This window comes from Sinocyclocheilus anshuiensis, unplaced genomic scaffold (assembly GCF_001515605.1).
Source record: "Sinocyclocheilus anshuiensis isolate Anshui unplaced genomic scaffold, SAMN03320099.WGS_v1.1 scaffold13, whole genome shotgun sequence".
Lineage (NCBI taxonomy): Eukaryota > Metazoa > Chordata > Actinopteri > Cypriniformes > Cyprinidae > Sinocyclocheilus > Sinocyclocheilus anshuiensis.
The window spans coordinates 2629594-2654461 of NW_015538026.1; the positions used below are offsets into that span (position 1 = coordinate 2629594).

Genomic DNA, 24868 nt, shown 5'->3' on the forward strand with positions numbered 1-24868 from the left:
GGCTGCGGTGCGGCCAACTGAATGCGCTGCTTCTCTGCCGCTCACTGCACAGAACAGACGCCGAGAGAGGTGACACTTCTCCGGGAAAGTCAGACCTCGCGTTCGCGGGACAGCACTGGCGAATCTTCCAACTGAACCATAGCTAAGGTTTATCCAAAAAAGTCGCTAGGTATGTCAGTATGAATATTCTATGGAAAAAAGCCGCTAAAAGGGTCTGAAAGTTGCTAAATCTAGTGCTAAAGTCGCGCTCGTGTGTGTGAGACGCGGGAGCTGATGGCAGGGGGCGGTGGATATTTGTGGCAGTCAATGTGGATATTGTGGATGAGTTCTTCTGTGTCATCACGTTCTATTAGTTCTACAGCTTCAGTTTCAGAACTTTCACGCTCAGTAACACATAGAGCTGTTCCCTCACAACAGTGCAACAGTGAAAAGGGACCCCTTTCAAACAGTGTCACGTTCCGAGCGTTGTTTAAGCGACGTATTGCGGTATTTTAAAAATTCATATCATAACAAAAATAAACACCGGTATTCGGTATGAACCGGTATACCGCCCAGCACTAATCCTGCGGTTAACTAAGAAGAGAGTGGCCTAAGTGCACTAACCTGCCTCGAGCCCCAAGTTAACATCCACCGCAGGAACAGCTGTGCTTACTGTCCAAAGGACATGTGAGAGAGACAAAGAAAGACACAGAGAGGGAAAGAGAGCCAGAAGGGACGTTCATCCTAATGACAGTCCTTCCACAAATAGCTTGTCCAGACGAGACCTGTGGGGAGGGGTTTGTTTATTTCAGCATTCACTTTTGGGAGGTGACCTTCCTCCTTCTCACCTGTTGCCCAGTAGCCAAAATACAGCACTGGTACTGCACCAAAACCATGTATCTGTATTAATAAACCAAATCACTAGACCATTATTTCTGAAACAGCCTAAAAATTTTATATTACAGATCTGATATTAGTGGATGCATTCTAGATTCATACCAATCCGTATGTGATGAACTGAAGAACTGAATTAGCACTCCTAATCATGTACAGTTAAACAAAATATGTGGATGTGGGGGTGATTAAATTACTAATTGTTTTTATGGCAGCACTATGAGGTCTTTGCAAACATTTACTGACCTATAATATCATCATAATAATTACAATATAACAATTACATTTTTGGGTCACAATCTGGGCCAGATTTAAACCCATAAGCACTGCAGTGCATGTGCTTAGACTCCAAATGTTAAGCAACAGCCCATATAAAAGTCAATTCAAAAGACAGGGACTATACATGTCTACAAAAGAAAGGAAATCATGTAGGTTTGTAATGACTTGAAGGCGAGTAAATGATGACAAAATCTCTGAGCAGAAAAAAAAAAAAAAGGTAAAAAAAGCTGTCACTGGGCCGGTGCCTTTTCCAAAGGCACACCCTTGTACCTAAAAGGTACATATTAGTACCTGTTGAAAGGGTACTGCCCCAGTGACAGCTCTTTTACCTTTTTTTTCAGAGAGTTTGTCGTTTACTCACCTTCATGTCTTTCCAAAGCTATATGACTTTTTTCTGAGAGTGCAGAATGTCATTTTTTGTGACCTTCCCCTTTAACTATTGTTCCAGCATTGCACAGACACCTGTTAGAGCGTAACATCATTGATTTCTGCCACATCTGTACTAGCCTGATGAGATTTGTTCAGTTCGAGGGCTTTAGCTTACTTCTAGAGCATTCCAGAGCTTTCCAGAAGACTCTGAATTAAGAACATTGCAGATATGACAGCTGAGTTTGATGCAGAACCATCGAAGTGAGCATCAGCTTAATGAAACTTTGATCAAAGTGTGGAAAGCCTCAGATTTTATATGCTGACTTCATCTTCCTGTAGCTGATTGTGTCTCACCTCACAAACATGCTGGAGTTTTTTTTTAGGGACTACAGAAAACTACACCCACCAGGGCAGCATATTAATAACTAATGCAAATCTGCACAGCCAGAAAGCTAAAAAGAACAGACCGTTTCCTAGACATCACACAATTCTTTCATGACTGATCACTCAATGATCTCATTATGCTCAAACTCTCATGGTTGATCCAAAGAATCATAGTTTTGATCAAAGTTGGTCCAGTAATTTGGGTTGATTTATTAGTCCTGAGAACAGTGTTAGCTGTGTTACTTTACTGCATGTTAATGACTTGTTCATTATTAATTCAGCACTTGCTTTACATACACACAAAACAAATATGAACAAGATCTGTGATTTCGTTTTAACAGCATTATATAGTGGTGAATGTTAAGGCAAGGTTTTTCCACTCCTAATATTAAGCTTTGATTGACATGTAACTTGTCACGCTACGTTTGTGCTATGGACATGACCGATACCTCAAATCATGCAGCTTGTTAAGGAGAAGTGCTCTTGCTTCTAAGCCATCAAAAAACAGATAAAAAATTTTTTTTTTTAAATCACACTTACTCCAAAAAAGGAACCCAAGCCATATCTGGAGCCAACATCCTAGCAACCACTTAACGACAGTCTACAAAATAATCTAAACACCTTAGCAAGCACATAGCAACCTTCTCACAATACAATAAAACACAAAAAAATATATATTTTCTTCAACGTTGTATTTACAGCACTGACATCTAACGCTTATCTGCTCTTTGTTGTGGACTGAACTGCATAGAGCAAACACTGAAAGTGCATAGAAGGATTTTGTTTAATTGACATAAAAAATCCACCTAAGTTTCCTGAGCTTCCATTTCTTTTCATTTCCATGTTCTTGTTTCATGGCTGTAAACTACAGTAAAGCAAATGGAAGTAGGTACTATGTACGTCATTGAACTGACTCACAGATTAACAGATTTGTTCAGGCCCTGCAGTTGTATAATTATATTGTAGTTCCAGGTATCATTTTAGTCATTTTAAAATTAAACTAAAGAGATATACCATGTTTTCACATACACTGTGAAGTTACCTTTTACAGCTCATCAGGGGCCTCATGTATAAAACTTTACGTAGATTTCATCCTAAATGTGTGCGTACTCACAAAAGCTAGATTTTGCGTACGTACAAAAATTTTCAGATTTATGAAGCCATGCGTACGCCAGAACCTGCGCAAAATTCCCTTTGTAATACCCAGTCAGTGGAAGATTGTGCGTACATGAATCTCCACCCTGTCTCCTGCCCGAAATAGCCATTTATGGAGCTTACAACCATATTGTAGTTCCAGGTATCATTTTAGTCATTTTAAAATTAAACTAAAGAGATATACCATGTTTTCACATACACTGTGAAGTTACCTTTTACAGCTCATCAGGGGCCTCATGTATAAAACTTTACGTAGATTTCATCCTAAATGTGTGCGTATGCACAAAAGCTGGATTTTTGCGTACGTACAAAAGTTTTCAGATTTATAAAGCCATGCATACGCCAGAACATGCGCAAAATTTCCTTTGTAATACCCTGTCAGCGGAAGATTGTGCGTACATGAATCTCCACCCCGTCTCCTCCCCGAAATAGCCATATATGGAGCTTACAACGCCTAGTTTTAATATGCATAACGTCATCTGCATATCATTTCCATGCATATTTCCATCCACGTGACACCATGTTTGCGAGAGCGCCCTCTGGCCTTTGGATGGAGATTTACTGCTGATCACAGAACCGTGCTTCACTGAAAGATACGCATGACAATCGCAGCTTCTGTCGAATCGCGATTTCGATTTATCGTGCAGCCCTATCACATACCACAGGAAAATTGTTCGAAAGCAGGACATCTACTGCAAATATTTCCGTTTAAATTCATATACAAATGTTGTAATTTCTGGATAATAATTTCATGAAATTTCAGTGCTTAACTTCATTATTCAGAGTGCCATATTTAATCTAAATGTGTATGTCAAATGTAAAGCAGACTTTAAAATCATTCTGTTTGCTTCCTTATTTCACTCACTCCAGTAAAAGAGTGCGTACGCATGGTCTAGAGCAGTGGTTCCCAACGCTGGTCCTGGAGGCACCCCAACACTGCACATTTTGCATGTCTCCTTTCTCTGACACACCAGTTTTAGGTCTTGAATTCTCTACTAATGAGCTGATGACCTGAATCAGGTGTGTTTGATTAAGGAGACATGCGAAACATGCAGTGTTGGGGTGCCTCCAGGACCAGGGTTGGGAACCACTGGTCTAGAGCAGTGATGGGCAAACTTGGCCCTTCCAGGCCACGTGTGTTTGATTAGGGTTGGAGCTAAACTCTGAAGGAAAGTGGCCTGGAAGGGCCAAGTTTGCCCACCCCTGGTCTAGAGTGTCCGTACGGTGCGCACATATTTACGCCTAGTTTATTTTTTATAAATCCCGATATGTGTGTGGAAAATTGCCCATTTCCATGCCCATTTTGTGTGTACGTTTATACATCAGGCCCCAGATCAGTTGTTTCGTGTTTATAAAAAGTAGTGGTTATCAACCAGGGTACAAGGGCCCATTATGGCACTCCAAGGGGCCTTGGACTTAAACTGAATGAAAATGTCCAAACAATAATTTAGTAGCATTATTCAAATAAAATCAAGGTTCTTATACATTACTTATACTTTAATAAATAAATAAATGCAACTTAATTTTCTATTTAAGTTGAAATCATCTTGAGACTCTTGCAAGCTGTTGAAAACAACATAAATGCTTAAGTAGAGTTTACAGAGCTGGAGACATACTAGGCCTTGCGGTGGGCGATTAATTTAAGTGACAACTATGTCTGTGACTGTATAGGGTACAGCAAATGTACAGGTCGATAAGCACTGACTTCTCACTCACTGTGGATATTTTCTCGTCACTGCTGCCTGTTGTTTCAGAGAATAGTGCGATGAAGAAAGCGCCTCTCAGCACCTGTCCACACCATTCTTTAGTGGTTTGCACAAGAGCCAATGCTTCAGGCATAAACAATTCATGCACATCGCATGCTAGACAGCATCCCTAGTAACAATTTCATTTATAAAGGGAATTAAATACTTTGACACACGATCAAACCATCCAATCACAATCCGCAGTGTGTGATTTTGGAATCTCCCCTTTCACAGTGACGTCTATGTGGTTCATTCGTGGAGGTCACACTTTTCCACTCCACAGGAATCTGATTCTGTGGGACTAAACAGCAACACTTGAGCACAAACTTTAATGAAAAACTCGGCCGATTCTGCTGGAGGGTAGAGATTGAAGGTATGCAGCCGAGTCAACCCTTGTGAAAAAGAAGTGCACTTAAAAGTATAGATCACCAAGGGATAGATCACTCACCCTCCAGGTTGTTCCAAACCTGTATGAGTTTCTTTCTTCTGCTGAACACACACTAAAAAAAGATATTCTGAAGAATGTGAGTAACCGAATGGTTTCTGGTCTCCATTGACTACCATAATTTTTTTTCCAAACTATGAAAATCATAGGGAACCAGCAACTGTTTGATTACCCACCGTCTGAAAAATCTCTTCAGTTGTGTTCAGCAAAAGAAAGAAAATGTAAGTAAATAATGACAAATTTTCATTATTTAACTGTTCCTTTAATATAAATTAAAACTATAATACATATTCATTCAATTTCAATTAACATGCAATTAAGTGTCTGAAAACATTATATTCAGTTAGCACACAAGTATATTCTTTTAAAGCATATTAGCATATTATAAGTAATTTAAAAGTATGCTAAACTGCCCTTATTTTTCAAAAGGGAAGAACACCATCTACCTGGACTAACGTCTTGTCCACCCAATCAAATCAACCAGAATAACAATAGCTTGGAAATAAATTGAAACTGCATTTTATGGCACATTATCATATTTCTATTGAATACACAGTGTGAAAAATGTATTTTTATTTCAAATAGGAACACTATGATATGATTACAGTGAATTGAAATTGGTCACGGACCACAAATTTGCCTCATAAAGCAGTTCGCTTCATAATATTCCTGATAAAATTAGAGAGTAGACTTCTCCACTGCCATGAGGTGTGTCACAGTGGGCTTTATAAAACTGTATGTGTATAACTGAAATATGATCTGTGAATTTGTTTGGTCTATCTGATCTCAGCATAGTGCGGTTAGCTTCCGCCTAGTCCTGAACAACTGTTCTCAGCAGCGATATTCTGTGTCAAATTGATAGAGAACCTCGGCATTACTGTGGCTGTTCCCCATCTCACGTTCTGCAGGGGCAGATCCCCAGGAAAAATTTTCCTCTTTTTTTTTCCACGATAGCCGAAAATTGTTGCAGCATTTGTTGGAAACACAAACGTTCTCAGAGGCCCAAACTGATTCCATTATGTGATGGTGGCAATCTCCTGTGAAAAGAGCAGAGTTAGCACTCCATTCAGCCACAGGGACTCGCATGTGTGTGTGTGTGTGTGTGTGTGTGTGTGTGTGTGTGTGTGTTTGTGTGTGTGTGTGAGGGTTTTAACCCCATCTCATGTTCTGAAGGGGCAGATCCCCAGGAAAAATGTTCCTCATTTTTTTCCACGATAGCCGAAAATTGTTGCAGGATTTGTTGGAAACACAAACGGTCTCAGAGGCCCAAACTGATTCCATTATGTGATGGCAATCTCCTGCGAAAAGAGCAGAGTTAGCACTCCACTCACCCAGGGACTCGTGCGTGTGTGTGTGTGTGTGTGTGTGTTTGTGTATGTGTGTGAGGGTTTTAATGATGGTGTATGTTCTTTCAATCTGTGTTCAAGTGTGTGTGAGAAATGAATGAACATCAGAATACTGGTTTGATCTCGGCGAGGTCTCTGATGCAATCGAGACACAATTTGTTCCTCTTCAATAATTTAAAAACACACACACGCATACAAACACTCATTGGGGCGAAATGCATTTGTGAATCTATAATCTGTTATACCCATGGAGCTGATCTCCAGCATTTAGCTGAGCTATTAACAGTCCTGGCCATGAACACTTACCGCCTGTGTGTGAAGTTGACAAGCTCCATGAACAAGAAAATCAAGCTGGTCCTATTACACACCTGACAGGGGGCCACACAAAAGCCTCTTTGTGTATGAGAGAATGAAAACACAGCTAAACCAGATTATTAAAACACAAATACCCTGCAGGAAATACGTAAATACATTTTGTCATGTTCTCCAGTAAAACTGTCCAGACATCCTTGGACAGGGATAGTCCACCCAAAAATAAAAATTCTGTCATAATTTTGTCCTGCATAATTTAGCTTCAAATCATTTTTATTTATTTAGATATTTCTACTAATTATTCTTGCCTGGCAAATGATAACAAGATTCCTTTTTTTATTATTTTAATATATATTTTTTCTTGCTTTATGCATAAACATTGCTAAATTTTGTTAGATTTATTTTAAAGGGATAGTTCACCCGAAAATTAATATTACCCCATGCTTTACTCACCCTCAAGCCATCCTAGGTGTGTATGACTTTCTTCTTTCAGATGAATACAATCGGAGTTATATTTAAAAATATTATGGCTCGTCCAAGCTTTATAATGGCAGTGAATGGTGGTCGAGACTTTGAAGCAAAATAAAGTGTGTCCATCCATCATAAAAAGTGCTCCTCGCGGCTCCATGGGGGTAAATAAAGGCCTTTTGAAGCGAAGCAATGAGTTTCTGTAAGAAAAATATCCATATTTAAAACTTTATAAACCGTAATCTCTAGCTTCCGCTAACTGTTGTACTCGCGTTCACGAGAGAGTGGTGTTCCAGCGGATGACGTGGGACGTAGGATTAGCATAAGCTCCGGTGAGAATATGCTAGTCTCGCGAGAACCAAGTTTTGTTTACAGCAAAGGATAACCAGGCTCCTCTTGGCTTATATCAAAATCCTCCTACATTTTTCTTTACAAATCCTCATTTTGTACTTCTAATTCATGACCGGTGTTTTGTTTTGCTCTGTCCTCTGCGCTTCAGCCTTTGTCACTTCTCACCGGAGCTTACGCTACACATCCTACATCATCTGCTGGAATGCCAGTCTCTCGTGAACATGCGTATGACAGTTAGTGGAAGCAAGAGATGGTTTGTAAAGTTTACGGTTTATAAAGTTTTAAATAAAAGCAAGACTATATTCTCACCGGAGCTTATGCTAATCCTATGTCCCACGTCATCCGCTGGAACACCACTCTCTTGTGAACGCGAGTACAACAGTTAGCGGAAGCTAGAGATTACCGTTTATAACGTTTTAAATATGGATATTTTTCTTACACAAACACATCACTTCGCTTCAGAAGTCCTTTATTAACCCCTCATAGCCATGTGGAGCACTTTTTATGATGGATGCACTTTATTTTGCTTCAAAATCTCAACCACCATTCACTGTCATTATAAAGCTTGGAAGAGCCAGGACATTTATATAACTCCGATTGTATTCGTCTGAAAGGAGAAAGTCATATACACCTAGGATGGCTTGTGGGTGAGTAAATCATGGGGTAATTTTCATTTTTGGGTGAACTATCCCTTTAATGGGATTGTGGTCTCATGCTAATTTGCCCTGTTTTGCCCCGGCCCTAAATGTATTAGTATAAACTGCATAGCCTCAACAATATGCAAAGTTATTAACATGACATATGCTGAATGAATAGCATCTTATTCAGCTAATAATTCGTCTTATTCAGCTTCTACCAAGTGATAGATGACTTTGTGTTATACTTTTATATTATCCTGCATAATTTGGCTTGGAATATTTGGAATATTACAATGGCAAAAAAAAAAAAAACATGAAGGAGCGGCACTAACCATTGGGACCAGAACAAATTAGAGACTTATATAGGCTCTTTTAATTTAACCTAGCAACACTCAAGAAACCAACCACATATAGCAACTGCAAAGCAATGCACTGAAAACCACTCAAAACACCTTTGTGACCACATAGCAACACCCTGACAACCACCCACGACACCCTAACACGTTCACAAAAATATATAAATCTAGTGTATACATAATGTTTATTAATGCTTTGCCAATGTAAACCCTTTTTATCATGTCAATAAAGCTTCTTACATCTTAAGGGATCTGAAACGAGAGAGAGAATCAGTTTTCTATGAGATGACGAGAGAATGAGAACACAAATCAGATCATTTGATGCCTCTGGATCTGAGAAGATTAAAATACTCTCATTCATTGTAAATATTAAAATTTGATGTTCCACAGAGGATTTGACTGCTGGTTTCCACCCATCATCCATGCTGTGCCTATGAAATGGCACAGACTGAGGGAATGTGAACCGCTGCTCTATCATTTATCATTACACAGCTGTGCTAACCGTAATTCAGCATTACACAAGACGTTTACTGTAATTAAACATTACACAGCTGCGTTTCTCTAAATTACCATTCTTTTATTCTTTGTAGAGCAAGCAAGCAATCGCTTTCTTCTCCCCTGATCTTTGCACATTTTCACTGCATGGCTGGTAGTTCAGATTAGTTCAGTAGTTTTTTGAAGCCACTTGCATTTTTCATCATCTCATGACGGACTGCAATCTATGTGAAAATCCATTTTGTTTCTTAAAGTACTTTGATCTGAATTGCTCTTTCAACAGGGATCATATTGAAACTTAGACCTTTGTGATGGAAAAGCACTGGTAGTCTGAGTTGTAACTTCCTTTGTGTATGTATGTGTTGACAGAAAGCCAGACTGGCCCGAATGAGAATTTCCAAGGGTGGCAGCTCTAGCGCCTTCCCGCATAGCAAACGAAATGGACTCAACCAATCACTAGAGCTAACGGTAAGAAACACACACACTCACACATGTTGTTTCATAAATATAAACACACACACACACACACACATTGATACTCATTTTTTCCATATTTTGTTTCAGTTTGACTTCTGGTGCCTTCTTTTTTTATTTGCCATACATTATGCATGGTTTTCAACAAGAGCTCCTGCAGAGTTAAAAAAAATACAAAAAATTAAAAAAGGTTGGCTGTTTTGCTTTAAAAGTGTTTAAGGCTAGAGATTCACATGGGGTGATCCAATTCTCAGCACTTAAGAGCGATTATGAGATTTTTGTGTTTGCATATTTGCACAAACATCAGCTCAATTAACTCAATGACATCTAATTCATCAGGACAGAGTGATGAACTGATGTGAAAATGTCTTAATGTGTTGCTAAACACCCTCATCAGTGAGTAGGCTGTGAGCAAATTTGTGTGAACGGGAGATCTGGTCTTTATTACGGCGGTTGTTTAAAGCTGTCCAACTCCTATAAAATGCCTTCCTGGAAAAAAGAAACCTGACATTTTCTGAATGCGTCAAATGCATTTGAGGAACGGGGAACATGCTGAGAGTGAACAGAGCGTACAGAGACAGATTGCAGGTCACTCCAAAGACAGCTAACCAGTTTCACAGAACGTCCTCAGAGAGGTCCAGAGAGTGAAGCAGACGGGAACCTGACAAAATTGAGCTTCATTCTGGAGCCTAAGAGGCCTTCAGCCTGTCATAACAGCATGAAAATATGTACTTAATACTGAATATTAATTCAAATTTAAATAAAATACACTTAATACTGGATATAATTAAAAAAACATAACTCCAAACTTTTAAATGGTAATGTATATTTTAATACTAAATAATAATTCATTTCTATTTACATTTGCATTCGGCAGATGGTTTTATCCAATTTATCCAACAACAAATGAGACACCTAGTATAAACAAATGAATTAATTCAATTAATATTAATGCTAAAAATAGATACAGATCACATTTCTGTCTAGTCTACTGAGGTTGGATCAGATCAAGGGAGCTAAAAGAATCTGGGAAAGGGCAAAAATGATTAATTTCAAAATTTCTACTTTTTTTTTTACACACATCCATCATTGGGTTGTCCGAGACTCCAAATATAAAAACAGTAAAGTCAAAATCAACAGAAAAAAAGGAGGGTTAAAAATTCACATTAGGTTTTTTTCTACTCCAAAAATCAGATCTTTGAGGGTGAATCACACAAGAACACTTAAAATAGTGGTTATGTGCTTAACTGTCATGAAAATAATGTCACAATGGAAAAATTTGTAACGGTCCTAAAACATAAGCTTCATTTTCTTTATGAAAAGTATTCTTATAATATGCAGTCCTTTAATTTTGGAGTTAATTTGAGGTTTCTTCATGCGATTCATCCAAGAATGGTCTGGCTTTGCATCAAACTGAAGAAGCTGCTTCTAGGTTAGCCTGTCTGAATAGCTCATAAATACCTTGCAGATCACATGCAAGCATGCAGTCTGCTCAGAATAAGAGTACTCATGGTATGTTACTGTAAGACGCCTAATTTTGCTCTCTCTTCATTTCTATCAATATCTTTCTTTTTCCTTCTGTCTCTCTCTCTCATCCCACACATCACTCACTGACTCACTTATGTTATTTTGGTGCTCGCGTCGTGTTAAGACGTTGTGGAAATGGTGAAAATGTGGAGCAGTGTATGTGTGTTCAGCCAGAGGGCCACGTTTGCGAGCACAAGCTCCCTGGCAAAAGCTTTACAATAAAAGAGAGATATGTGGAGTTTTAGTAACCGTACCACTACCAATGGATCTGTGAAATAGAAAAGTGGAATCACTCTGATTCGCCCAATCCTCTGAGGCCCCTCGTCCTTCCTTTCTCTCAAGCTGTGTTTATTTAAAGTTATGGATGATATATTGTGCTGCTCTGATATGGATGAAGTTCCTTCCAAAAACAGTAAACCACTCTCCATGTCTCTCCCTCCCACTCTTACACAACAGCAGCTCCCCTATTACAAGATGAAACTTTCACCACAGGTACTGAGCCAAACAACACACACTCTGTCCCTCTCTCCACTTCATTATTCCTGCATGAAACGTGGTGATTCCTTAAAAATCATGTGAATTTTGTGTGTGTTTCTGCAGGGTTCCTTAGAGGAGGACCAGCAACTGAAGAAGACCACATCTCTGCTGGAGAGTCAACATCACCATCTTCTGCACTGCCTGGAAAAGACCACGGTCAGTCAGAAGTAGTGGTGGCTTCTTTTGAAACACTACAAAATGAAACTTTACGAATCTTTTGTTTCGAACGAGTGGTTCAGAATGTGTCTCAAACTCGCCAAATCACGTGTTTTCACAAACTTTGGTTTCAAAACATTTCAAAATTCTGAGGCTTCGTGCTAGATGGCCTTGATTTAACTGATCTCGGGTCAGTTTTATAATGTAGATATTTTTTATTATTTTAATGAATTTTATTACTTACACATGTATAATTCAAAAAGAAGAAAGATAGTTTATTGATTCCTATTGCCCTAGTTTGCCAAGCCCTGCCTAATGACAAGCAAAACAAGCACTACACTTCAATAAAAGAACACAAATTTTACAGAACCTTCATATTTAATGGCATTTAATTATTTGTAGATTACATTAATAGATTACACTTTCATGAAAACATTTGCAATTGGCTTGTAAAATGTGTAATTATACATGTTTGGGCTGAGTTCTGAGTTTTTTTGTTTTTTATTATTGCATTTACAACGTTTCTTTACCAGCAGGAGCCGCCAAACTGTCAATCATTCATGCTTGAAAAGTGAATTTTTTGGAAGCAACGGGTTTCGAAAAAAGCTTTGTTTCTCCCATCAATAGTTAGAAGCTTTCTATCGCTCTCAAGTTAAAGTCAGCATAAAATACAGCCTACTCTAATGTGTTAAAGAACGGGGCTATGCGACGCCGCAGAAGTGACGCACAAGCTGCATACAAATAAATAAATAAGTTAAATAAATAAGTAAATACCTTTATTAAAACCTTTCTATTATTGTTATGATAATCCAACAATAATTAATCCAAGCATCATACATTGAAAAAGAAACAACAAAAATACATTTACAAATAATGTTTAAAAAAAAAAGAAACATGTAAACGCAAACTATAACAAATTGATTAGGGATTAAGTATTTTAGAGATTACTCTTTTTTTTTTAGTTGCTTTAAGGTTTAAAATAAAATGTTCACATTTTAAAAGCCACAAAACTTAGAGCAACTTTAACAAATGTAAATAAAAATAAATAAAAAACATGTCAATTAAATGTAATTTATTATCAAAATATTTTTACACAAAACACAAACTTCACAACTGATATTTAAAAGCAGGTATTGGACATACAAAATGTAGATGTTGCTCTATGCTTTATAACATCAAGTCTAAAAAAACAGCTTGAGGAAGTTTAATGAAAAGTTTGTTTTAATAGTCTTTCATCAAAGTGTAATAACTTTCTCTGTCTCTGCAATGCCCTTTCTTAGCAGTGATGTAATCAAAAAATAATATTAACCAATAATATCATAGTTTCACTCTTTGCCAATTCAATCAAATCAAGTCCCACCTTACAATAACCACTGAATATTCTCTTTAGAGTGCATTTAATGCATCCAAAAACTCATCTTGTGTAACACACACAACTGAGATAAAAATGAACTGATTTGATTCTGATTTGTTCCCATTTGTTATACATTACTGAAGTAAAAATGCATCAATGCTGTTTCATATTCTCTTTTATATTTAAAGGTTAACATGCATGTAAAGGCTTTGAAGTAAAGGGAATTCAAAGAAAAAAAGTGTATAACAGTAAATAAAACACCAGAAACCAATAATCTCAAGCAAAAAATCGTTGTGTTTCAGAATCATGAGTTTGTGGACGAGCGGCTGTATGAACAGGGGTACCTGCAGACAGCACTACAGAACTTCCCATCGCAGAGTCCATCTCTCTCCAGTGAAGAGGGCATCACAGGCACCTGCTGCTCTCGGAGAACCAAGAAGAACATCCAGCCTCTCAGTGCCACACACACACACTCACACACGCACAACCTGCAGGAGCTCAGCGCCTTACACATCCAGTGTGGGGAACAGCATCCACTAAACACCAGGTTAGCTCTCATTTTTCATACACAGCATTGTTCTAAGGGTTGATTTTTTTATTAGAGCTAAAAGACTTTAACTTTTTCATATTATCCACCTGATTTTATTTTATTATTATTATTTTATATATTTTTTTTACATTAGATCAGGTGCAGTCGTTTGTACCTTTAACGCGCAAGGCTTCCGGTGTCATCGGCAGTCTGTTATGCTGCTTAATGTTGCAAACTGGTATTTGTTATACAATTTTTTTATACAACCGTTTTACAACTGTTATTCTTATTCTCCATAGTGGCTAATAAACAGAAGTCTCACTCATTCACAGAAAATAGCTTACTTCTGCATTGCAAGGTGAATGTGAAGGTCACATGACAGCGGTTATAAAAAATAATAATAACCATGCCTTCATCATTTTGCTACTTCTTAAATGCTGTTTAATATATAGTTTTAATTGTTTACCCTTGTCACAGACCCAGACTTTCAATCTTAAACTATGAAAATCCATCATAAAAAATATGAATTACTAAATTCAAAAAACTATGACAATCTAAACAAAGTGTAAAATAGACATAAGCCATTTTACCATAAACCATTTTAATATCTTTATTAGGGCCCCAAACAAAGAAAAAAAGTAGGGTCAATCTCAACAGAAGGTGAGAGTTATAATGTAAATATTACATGTAAATTGCATATTTGGTGCATCATTTCCAATCAAGATAATTTCTATCAAATAAAGCAAAAATGTGTATGTATTAGTATGTTTATGATATATTAAATGCTATATTTGAAATTAACCATAGCAAATCAAAGGAATCTGCCATTTTATTAACATTTTAAAATGTGTAACTTTCACCCACAGATATTTTCAAACAAAATACATTAAAAAAAAATACAGATGTGAAAATGACATTTGTTGGTTCAGTATAAAATAAGTGATACATGCATGTCCACTGGACATTTCATGAACAGTAGACAAATTAAACAAGTGAGAGTATGAAAAGTGTTTTAAGACCTGTCTCTTTCTGTCTCTGTCTCTGTCTCAGTCGTTCCAGTCTCAATCTGATGTCGGATGAATCAGGGAGTCTGAACTGCAAGAGCAGTGGACTGGTTACCACGGCAATAATCAGTATCCCAACCCCTCCCTCGAACAACTCTCGAGCCAGTCCCAACGCTCCGCCCCCTCCAAACCCAGACGCTCCACCTCTTCCGAACACTCGCACTGATGTGGTGAAAATCTCTGCGCTGTAGGAGAAAACAGAACTCAGGAAGAGAAACTGATGAGTAGCCTGCCCCCTAGTGGGAGAAGGAGTGCACTGAATCAGACTCCGTGAAAGAAATAGATCAACGACGATGCGTCTGTGTAAATGAGAGAGAAGGCGAAAGCAACAACAGGACGACCATGAGTATTCGATCACTCTCCATCAGTACTGATAAAGATGAGGGTGTCACTGTGCATTAAACCTTTCGTCTTCTTTTTCCTCTTCGTTTTCTGTTGGGTCATACTGTTTTTTTAAATCGTCAGAAAGATTAATATTTGACTAGAGATGGAGGCAAGAGGTCAAGCATTTGTTTTTATCCGTAAGTCTTGTTTGTTTAATATCAGTCCATTAATCTGTTCCAACATTGCAGACAGCCTCGGCTTTCTTTATCCCAATTAAGTTGTATTTTGATCTAGAATAATTCCTAAAGGATAAGAGAAAATCTGCTTTAGGTCAGAGGGAGACAGTATTTCTTAGACTGTGCTAAGTTTTTATTTTTGGTATATGTATGATTGGTCAGAATTAGGTCTAACTTAAATGTTTTTGCCCCACGTGTATGTATATGTGTATGTGTGTGTGTAAGAATTACTGAATCATCCCTCAAACTCTCAGCCTCTCACACAGTTTGTGCCTCTCAGGCGGAGGAGAGTTTCCTTCTTCTTTAAGCCACTGTCTCTCCCCAAGTCCAAAACCTTGAGGCGACTTTGTAACGTTAGTTGTGGCCTATCAGACATTACTATGTAATATAGAAAAAAAAAAGAGAGAGAGAGAAACATGAAAGTGTTTTTAAAAACTCTGACTACAAGCACAAGGCGTCTCTGAGATTTTGTGATTACAATGTGTATCAAGCCTTGGTTTAACTGTGAATATTGTTGATAGAATATTTTGTAATATTTAGCCATTGTTTGGCAAAACCAGAGCAGCTGCCTACCCTGCCCCCTTTTCGTCTGCCCTGCCGTTTTCTGTCTGCCCCGCCCCTTTCCTCTGTCTACTGCTGGCCTGCTTCCTGTAGTTGTTCTGATCGAAGTGTTATTGTCATTATCGCTCAATTGGTATTTAAAACTGTCTAGTTTGTGTAAAACTACATGGGTAGGAAACTTTTGATGTTTGTGTTTTTTTCATTAACAGTGAATGTTTTTGTTAACTAGATTTCCAGTCATATGTTGCTGTTAGAGGAGAAACTGTCAACCGTACAAATCAATTAGAGATATTCTCCATCTCTTTTCTCTCCCTCTAAACTCCCTACTTTTCTCGTCTTTGCCTTTATTTGTCAGCCATGTTCATGAGAACGGCATTGCCAATGAGAGAATTTGTACTCGTTAGTGGAAAGTCCGTTTCGTCTGTGTCGTTTACAATTCACTGTCCTCAAAACTGCCAGCAATCAACCGCATGATCCCCTGAGCTCCACCTTTTGTACCATAACCCCCATCCCAGGACTCTAAACCCCACCCATCTCCTTAAAGGGTTAGTTCACCCAAAAATGAAAATTCCATCATTAATTACTCACTCATCTCGTTTCAAACCCGTAAGACCTTCGTTCATCTTTGGAACACAAATTAAGATATTTTTGATGGAATCTGAGAGCTGTCTGACCCTGCATAGACAGCAATACAACTGAAATGTTCCCAAGTCCAGAGACGTAGCAAGGAGATCTGTAAAATAATCCATGTGACATCAGGATTCAAGGATTCAAAGCGTTTATTGTCATATGCCCAGTGAGGAAAACAAGTCTGTGTTGGGGGTGGGTGGGGTCTTTAATGATGGATGCAACTCTTCTGTGGACTCTACGATGGTAAATGGCCTGCAGAGAGGGCAGTGGAGTCCTGATGATCTTCTCAGCAGTCTTCACCACTCTCTGCAGACGTTTGCGGTCCCTCACTGTAGTGCTGCCATACCATGCAGAAGGATTCATCGCGTATATTGTCATATGCCCTAGGAGTGTAAACAGTCTGTGTTGGGGGTGGGTGGGGTCTTTAATGATGGATGCAACTCTTCTGTGGACTCTACGATGGTAAATGGCCTGCAGAGAGGGCAGTGGAGTCCTGATGATCTTCTCAGCAGTCTTCACCACTCTCTGCAGACGTTTGCGGTCCCTCACTGTAGTGCTGCCATACCATGCAGTGATGCAGCTGGTCAAGACGCTCTCAACTACACAGCTGTAGAAGTTGTTGAGGATCTTAGGTGACATGCCAAACTTCCTCAGCCTCCTCAGGAAGTACAGCCGCTGTTGTGCCTTCTTAACCAGCTGGGTGGTGTTGAGTGTCCAGGTGAGGTCCTCGCTGATGTGGACCCCCAGGTATTTAAAGCTGCTCACCCTCTCCACTTCAAGCTCTCGGATAAACAGTGGCTGGTGAGTTTTCCTCTGGTTGAAGATGGAAGTGAGTACATCAGTCAGTTCCGTAGCACAAGCTATGAGGGCCCGTCCAGGGATGTTGTCTGGCCCTGCTGCTTTGTGGGGGTTGATTTTCCTCAGCGCTTTGTGTACCGCAGCTGATGAGACAGTGGGTGGGGGGGAGGGCGGTTGAGTGGTCAGAGTGTGTGTGTGCCTCCTCTCTGTGTCGATGCTGGAGGTCTCGAAGCGGGCGTAGAAGGTGTTGAGGTCATCCGGCAGGCTGTCTGAGGAGCTGATAGTGGTGCTCGTGGTGGTCCTGTAGTTTGTGATGTGCTGCATGCCTTGCCACATCCGCCCGGCGTCAGCATTAGAGTAGAAACTGTCCAGCTTCTCTCTGTACTGTCTCTTGGCCGCTGTAATGGCTTTTCTCAGTCCGTACTTAGCAGCTCTGTACTCTGTCTCGTTGCCTGATGTAAATGCAAGAGATCGAGCACGTAGCATGTGGCGTACCTGACTGTTTATCCAGGGCTTCTGGTTGGGGAAATTCCTGACTTGTATGGTGGGTACAATGTTATCTACACAAGTGCTAATGTACCCAGTCACATACTCAGCATAATCCTGTATGCTGACAGAAGAGTCCTCCAAAGTGGCTGCAGCTTTAAACACATCCCAGTCTGTCAGAGCAAAACAGTCCTGCAGGATGCCCTCAGTTTGTAGGGTCCAAAGCTTAACCTGTTTGGTGACAGGGTTTGTTTGTTTGAGTCTTTGTCTGTAGGCCGGGTACATGAACAAAGAGATGTGGTCTTAGTATCCAAAGTGGGGGCGGGGTGCAGCCCTGTATGCATCGCGTATGTTGCTGTAAACATTGTCCAGTGTGTTTTTATCGCGGGTGGGAATGTCCACATGTTGGTGATATTTGGGAAGAACAGTCCGTAATTTGCACTGATTAAAGTCGCCAGCTGCAATAAAAACGGCATCAGGGTGAGCCGTCTCTAGTGCGCTTAGTACATCATGGAGCTTGCCTAGCGCTACTGTGGAGTTAGCTCGCGGGGGGATGTAAACAGCGGCTATAAACACAGCAGTAAATTCCCTCGGTAGATAATAGGGACGGCATTTCAGCAATAAAAACTCCACGTCTGGCGAGCAGTGCTTAAAAACAGTCTGTATGTCTCCGCACCACGAGTTGTTAATAAACACACACACACCTCCCCCTTTAGCCTTACCGGAGGCTGCGATCCGGTCTCCTCGATGTATGGAGTGCGTTTGTAGCTGAACATTACGGTTGAATCAGGGGTTCAACCATAATTTTACGAAGCTACGAGAATAATTTTTGTGCGCAATAGAAAAAAATAACGACTTTATTCAACAATTCGTAAACAGCGTATGCTGTTCTGTGTCAGCTGCGTCACGCCCGATACGCTGTTTTCGTTCAGATCAAATCACAACAACGTAGGAAACAGAGCCGGCGTGACGCAGCTGACACAGAACAGCATACGCTGTTTACGAATTGTTGAATAAAGTCTTTTTTTTTTTCTTTTGCGCACAAAAATTATTCTCGTAGCTTCGTAAAATTATGGTTGAACCCCTGATGTCACATGGATTATTTTACAGATCTCCTGCTACGTTTCTGGACTTGGGAACATCAGTTGTATTGCTGTCTATGCAGGGTCAGACAGCTCTCAGATTCCATCAAAAATATCTTAATTTGTGTTCCGAAGATGAACAAAGGTCTTACAGGTTTGAAACGACATGAGGGTGAGTAATTAATGACAGAATTTTCATTTTTGGGTGAACTAACCCTTTAAACCCCACTCACTTGTGCCTCTTACACCAGCATACATAGGAAGTGACCCCCTCCCCCCTCAGGACGTTATTGCTCCAGGGCCAGAGTTTTAGTGTTCAGAGCAAACACACACTAGACCTCATATCAATACATTTAATCTTGTTTTGGCCCTTTTTTTTAGATAGAATAAGCCATATTTTCCAGAAAGATAAATATGATTAAATAATTAGCTACATAACAGATACATAACCTATACTTGAACTTTAAAGCCGGAAGTGGATGTCCGGTTAAACAAAAATGAGTTAGAATTTGCTGGACATAACCTCTAGGACACCAGTATTACAGGGAAAAGCACATTGTGACATTTAGGTATATCAGGGTATCCGGCCCACACCATTCTTACCAAAATGTTCTTTGATGGCCCATGCATTCATATGATGATTAGCTTCCTGTTTGTTGTACATACAATCCATAGCAAACCTCTAATGATCCGATTTTATGGTCCAAATAATATTTGGTCCCTTTGTGATTTATTGATTTTCATGTGTACATAATAGATGGGAAATATGGAAATGATCTAATGTTTAATTAATAAGAGGCAAAGGTGTGGCCAATATATTCTAAATTTTAAGGTAATAAATGTTGAGTATTGGATCACCTGTGGTCATTGGCGAGCAGTAATGTGTTGGAGTTTTTCCTTCGCTTTGTCTTTACATCCAGCCCAGCAGGGGACACTACAGAACCATCAATGTAATAGAAGTGACTCTAGAATCCTAACAGCTTTGTAATAATTCATTTGTGCAGTTCCTTCAGATGACAGAACAGGTTGTTTTGAATATATTACCAAGTGGAGATCTGTATGTGTGCACCTGTCTTCCGAGGGTCTTCTTTCTTCCTCTGTGTGTCTGTGCTTGTTTAACTCTTTTACTCTCTTCTTCGCTTCATTTTATTTTTCTCCAGAGATAGTCATGTTGTTCTATTCAGCAGATTCCTGTTCACTGTCAGATGTTAAATATTATTTATGATCTTGTCTTGTGTCACAGTTGTGAAACGCCTGATAAATGAATTGTATCTGCCACAAATACATCTGCTGTTTATTCAGTTCCTCCGACAATGCTGAACCACAATCTAACGGCAGTTTAATGATGAAAACACAAACTCATAACAATACTACGGAGATGAAATAAAGTATAGATATGACATCACGACAAATAGATAAGCCAGGCAAGATGCAGAAACAAGCTGCAGCTGAAAAAGTAATCCGGGCCTGGGCCTTTCAGACTCCATTATAAACTTGAATTTCTCTGAGCACCTCAAACAGAAAATTTGCTTCTCACATCCCATATAAATCATTCAATATGAAAGCATACCTTCCATCGTTTAAAAACAAAATGATTTGCCACAATACCATTTTGCTTTGTCGATTTTGTATTGTTATTATTAACGATAGTCACATGCAGCTCTGGTCACATTAATCTGTGAGTTTTAGTTGGATTTTAGGTTATTAAGGGAAAATTAAAATAAATAAATAAAGTTACAAAAAAAATTACCCTACATTCTGGACCTACATAAAAAACCATTAAGAAAAACCTTGTAGACTTTATCCAATATATTTAGATATTTTCATCTAAATCTGTTTATATTTACTAAATCTGTTTACATATCCTGACTAACATTTTGCAATGCAGTTTAAAAAATATTTTATAGATTCATAGCAGATTAACTGTCTGTGATATTTGTTTACTTCAGATTTACATGGTCGTGTTCTTAAAGTTATCAAGCCTTGTAAACCAGAAAAGGGATATATATATATATATATATATATATATACTATAGTTCAACCAAAAATGACAATTCTGTCATCATTTACTCACCCTCATGTTGTTCCAAAACTGTATGACTTTCTTTCTTCTGTGAAAAAACGATATTTTGAAGATTATTATAACCATTCAATTTTTAAGAAAAAAAAAACAGTGAGACATTTCTCAAAATATCTTATTTTATTCCCCATGGGGGTGAGTTAATGACTACAATTTTCATTTTCGGGTCAACTATCCATTTAAGAGCTACATGTTTCATTTATCTTGCCTTCATTTAACACTTTATAATAAATATTGATAAAGTTGATAGAGAATTCAGTGCTTAACATAGTAGTATGTACATTCAATTAATATATTAGTTTCACTACACATCTCACTACTTGAATGTAGGCTACATTAACTAATGATTTTTGGCATTAGGCTATTTAAATAATATTACAAATGAATCACCTGTATCACGATAAAAACATGTACTTTACATCGAGCACTAAGGAATGTTTCCAATCAAGTACCGCTCTAATTGCTCCGGTCCATCAGTCAATTGTTTTTCATGAGTGTGTTCGGCAGTAGTTTGTGGAGTTGTGAGCGCAGCTGTCGATGGAGCAGCGTGTAAATGAGCGGCTCCGCTGCTGCAGGAACACACGTGCGCAGCTCGCGCAGCAGCCAGCGCTACAAAACACAGTATAAACCGATGGACACAGTGAACAATGAAAATGTTCTCAGTTCTATCTCTCTCACTCACTCACACACACACACTCTATAATGTCTTAAAAAATTAAATAAAATAATAAATAATTATAAAAAATAAAAAAAAAACAGTAGGGTCCAAAATCTGAAAAAGCTTACAATTTCCAAATGTAATGTTTTTATTATTATTATTATTATTATTATTATTATTATTTGATGGAATCTATATTCAGCATAACCATTTAATTCAAAATCAATCAATCACTCAAAATGTGGACAAGTGAACTTATAGATAATCTTAAACAGTTTTATTCACCGTAACAAATTCAGCCCAAAAACAAATTAATGCATGAATGAATGTGGACAATTTAACTTTTAGTATCCGTTATCTCAGAAAATGTATAAAATAAAAACTTTTAAGTAAGAACAAACAAGAAAGCTGACAAATAAATAAGCAAACAAACAATGTCAAAAGTAGTTTTGTCATATTTCAATGTTCTGTCTAATCTAACATAAAATAAATAAAGGAGTTTTCACTTGATTATTTCTGAAGTCTTCGCACACGTTCAGCACGAGTATGATAAACAACGGGGCCCAGAACACAGTGGCTGTGGTGATGATGTAGCCGAATCTCTTCGCCACGCGGCCCTCGAGCCTCTTCTTGCCCAGCTCGCGGGCCGCCGGGGTCAGAATACACACCGCACCAGCTATGCGCGGGGCTGCGTGCTGATTCCTGCGGGTGCGAACGGGTGCGAACACATCTGAGGCGCTGTCTGATTTCTCCAGCCGCGCGGTTGCTGAAGACGCCACTTGAAGGTGCCTTCCAAAGTAAGGTCTATACTGAACACCCGTGTCAGTGATTTTGTTTGTATGCAGTCTCACAACAGAAAAGATGAGGAAATAGTGAATGATTATCAGTATCAGAGACAAACCCCAGACAGGAAACAGCACACGCCAAAGGGGTCCGTGCGTGACCCCGGTGATTTCTGTAAATGCTGGCACATCACGTAACAAGAATTATCACACATTACCAGGGACAGAACCGCGATAAAAAGCCCACAAACCCAGATAAACAAAATCCCTATCCCTGTTTTCTCGGTCCTCTTCTTGAAGGCAAAGGCGATGGCCAAATATCTCTCCACACTTATGATGAGCACACGGCTGCACACAGCTGCACAGAGAGAAAGTGAACTGCTGAATGCAACACGGCAAAAGCCCAACCGAGTCTCCTAAAAACACTGGTGAATCTAAAGAACATCTGAAAAGGGCCACGGCGGATAAATTCAACAGCAGTGCGTTGCCGGATGTCTGCACACTTTTGCTTCTCAGAACAGCGCAGAAAGCCAGCAGGTTTCCTGAGGTTCCGAATAAAAACGTCAAACTAAGGAGAAATGAATTGAAGATCAGAAAGCGCGTGCTGGATGGTTCATTCCAATATGTTGGGGTCACATTAGGTGTTATATTTCCCATCGCATAAACCTGCATGGTTCAACAATTACGTGTCTGATTGTCCTGCATGTTCGATACAGTTGCAGTTTGGGGGTTGACTGGGTTTAAGACCCTTCTCTGACCCACCACCCCCACTCTTATTTCCTCCATCTCATCCTTAATTGGAGCAGCAATAATTTCATCCGGAGCAACAAATTGCACAAGGGCATGCAAGTAGGCTGTTATGAGATATTGTATTACTCACAAGGAGTTTGTTTTCGCAAAAATGACCGATTCACTGCATGTTACTACGATTATTACACGGTTAGGCCTACTTAGCTACTAAAAAAAATCGATATATAAACAATTAAAAATAATTGAAATTATGAAAAGAAAAACATTTTCCAGGAAACTTAACCTGTCGGTGTTTATTTTGCAAGGAGCGCCCGACAATTTACAAATATGCTTACCAAATAAATAAATGAACATTAAAAAATGTATTTGAGTTGACAAATATTTCATGCTTAAATTATTTTACAAGTTTACTTATAGAGAGACCGCACGGAGACAAAAATATGGAAAAAAAATATAGGCTAGTCCTACCTTGGACAAGTTATTACTCTTTCAAACATTTATTTAAACATTTCTGTATGTATACATGACTAACTGATTTGTTTCCATATGCGATGTTTATGTAAAATGTTCGTTATGTTTCATAATGATAGTTTCAGATATTTTAATATAACTGCAGTTAGCTGTAACAAAATATTTGATAATTGCACATATCTTAAAGGGGTCATCGGATGCCCATTTTCCACAAGTTGATATGATTCTTTAGGGTCTTAATGAAAAGTCTATAACATACTTTGGTTAAAATTTCTTAATGGTAGTGTAAAAAACACCCTTTTTACTGTGTCAAAATCAGCTGTTTTCAGCACACCTTTCTAGTCTGTTGCTTTAAATGCTAATGAGCTCTGCTGACCCCGCCCCTCTCTTCCGTGGGGTGACGAAAAGACTGTAAACTTCAGCCGTGAAACTTGCTAACTAGCACATATTAGGAAAGGCGATTTGAAAAGATTCATAAAAAAACCCTTATACTCACTTCTTCTGTAAATGAAGCTAGATCATGAATGATTCGCGGGAACTTAAATCCCGATTTAGGCAGATCGGGATCGGTGCATTCCTTTCAAAAACGAAAGTAATGTTAATCCTCTGCGTCTTCAGTGGCTCAGATGTCAGGAGTAAATGACGACTGCTATGTTCATTATTACATCCAACAACAAATCACCTCAATCACTTAATCGGAGACATTCTTGTCTTCCCCTGCACCGGAGTCGACACAATGGCTGACAGCTCTCAGCCAAGCGGCAACCTTCCGGTCTCTCTCGTGAAACCAACATGGAAGTGACTAAAACTGCAATTCATCGACTGGCCGCTAGAGGCTGGCTCCAAAAGGGAGTCAGTCCCATAGACCTGCCATGTTAAAATGCCCAACTTTACAGCAGAAAAAAAAGTTTACAGCCTGGTACAAAAAGTGGTTTTGGTCTATATAGCTAATTTTGTCCTTCATGACAACTGTGAGGGGGGTGAATTTTTGTATAACTCATCCGTTTAAATTATATTAAGCCTTAAAGTTTTGCATAATTAAGGGCGTGGCCACTTGAGTGACAGGTGGATTGCCGCTGCTGTCACAGCATCGAGCTAGGTGGGCATGGTTTCAGCAACCAGTTCCCGCCTCTTTGCCCATTTTCGATTATCC

General features: G+C 38.9%; 1 protein-coding gene across 2 annotated transcripts in view; it reads left to right on the forward strand.

The window, feature by feature from the left end:
• Nucleotides 1-16537, forward strand: part of LOC107679777 (potassium voltage-gated channel subfamily D member 3-like) — a 109659-nt gene extending 93122 nt beyond the window's left edge. The window contains exons 4-8 of one of the 2 annotated variants that reach the window (XM_016475421.1): nucleotides 9586-9684; nucleotides 11677-11709; nucleotides 11818-11910; nucleotides 13567-13811; nucleotides 14844-16537. In XM_016475421.1, the coding sequence (XP_016330907.1) occupies nucleotides 9586-9684; nucleotides 11677-11709; nucleotides 11818-11910; nucleotides 13567-13811; nucleotides 14844-15048 (675 nt within the window). In that variant the 3' untranslated portion in view covers nucleotides 15049-16537. The remainder of the gene's footprint in view (nucleotides 1-9585; nucleotides 9685-11676; nucleotides 11710-11817; nucleotides 11911-13566; nucleotides 13812-14843) is intronic. The other variant, XM_016475431.1, reaches the window with a different exon arrangement.
• Nucleotides 16538-24868: the final 8331 nt, after the last annotated feature.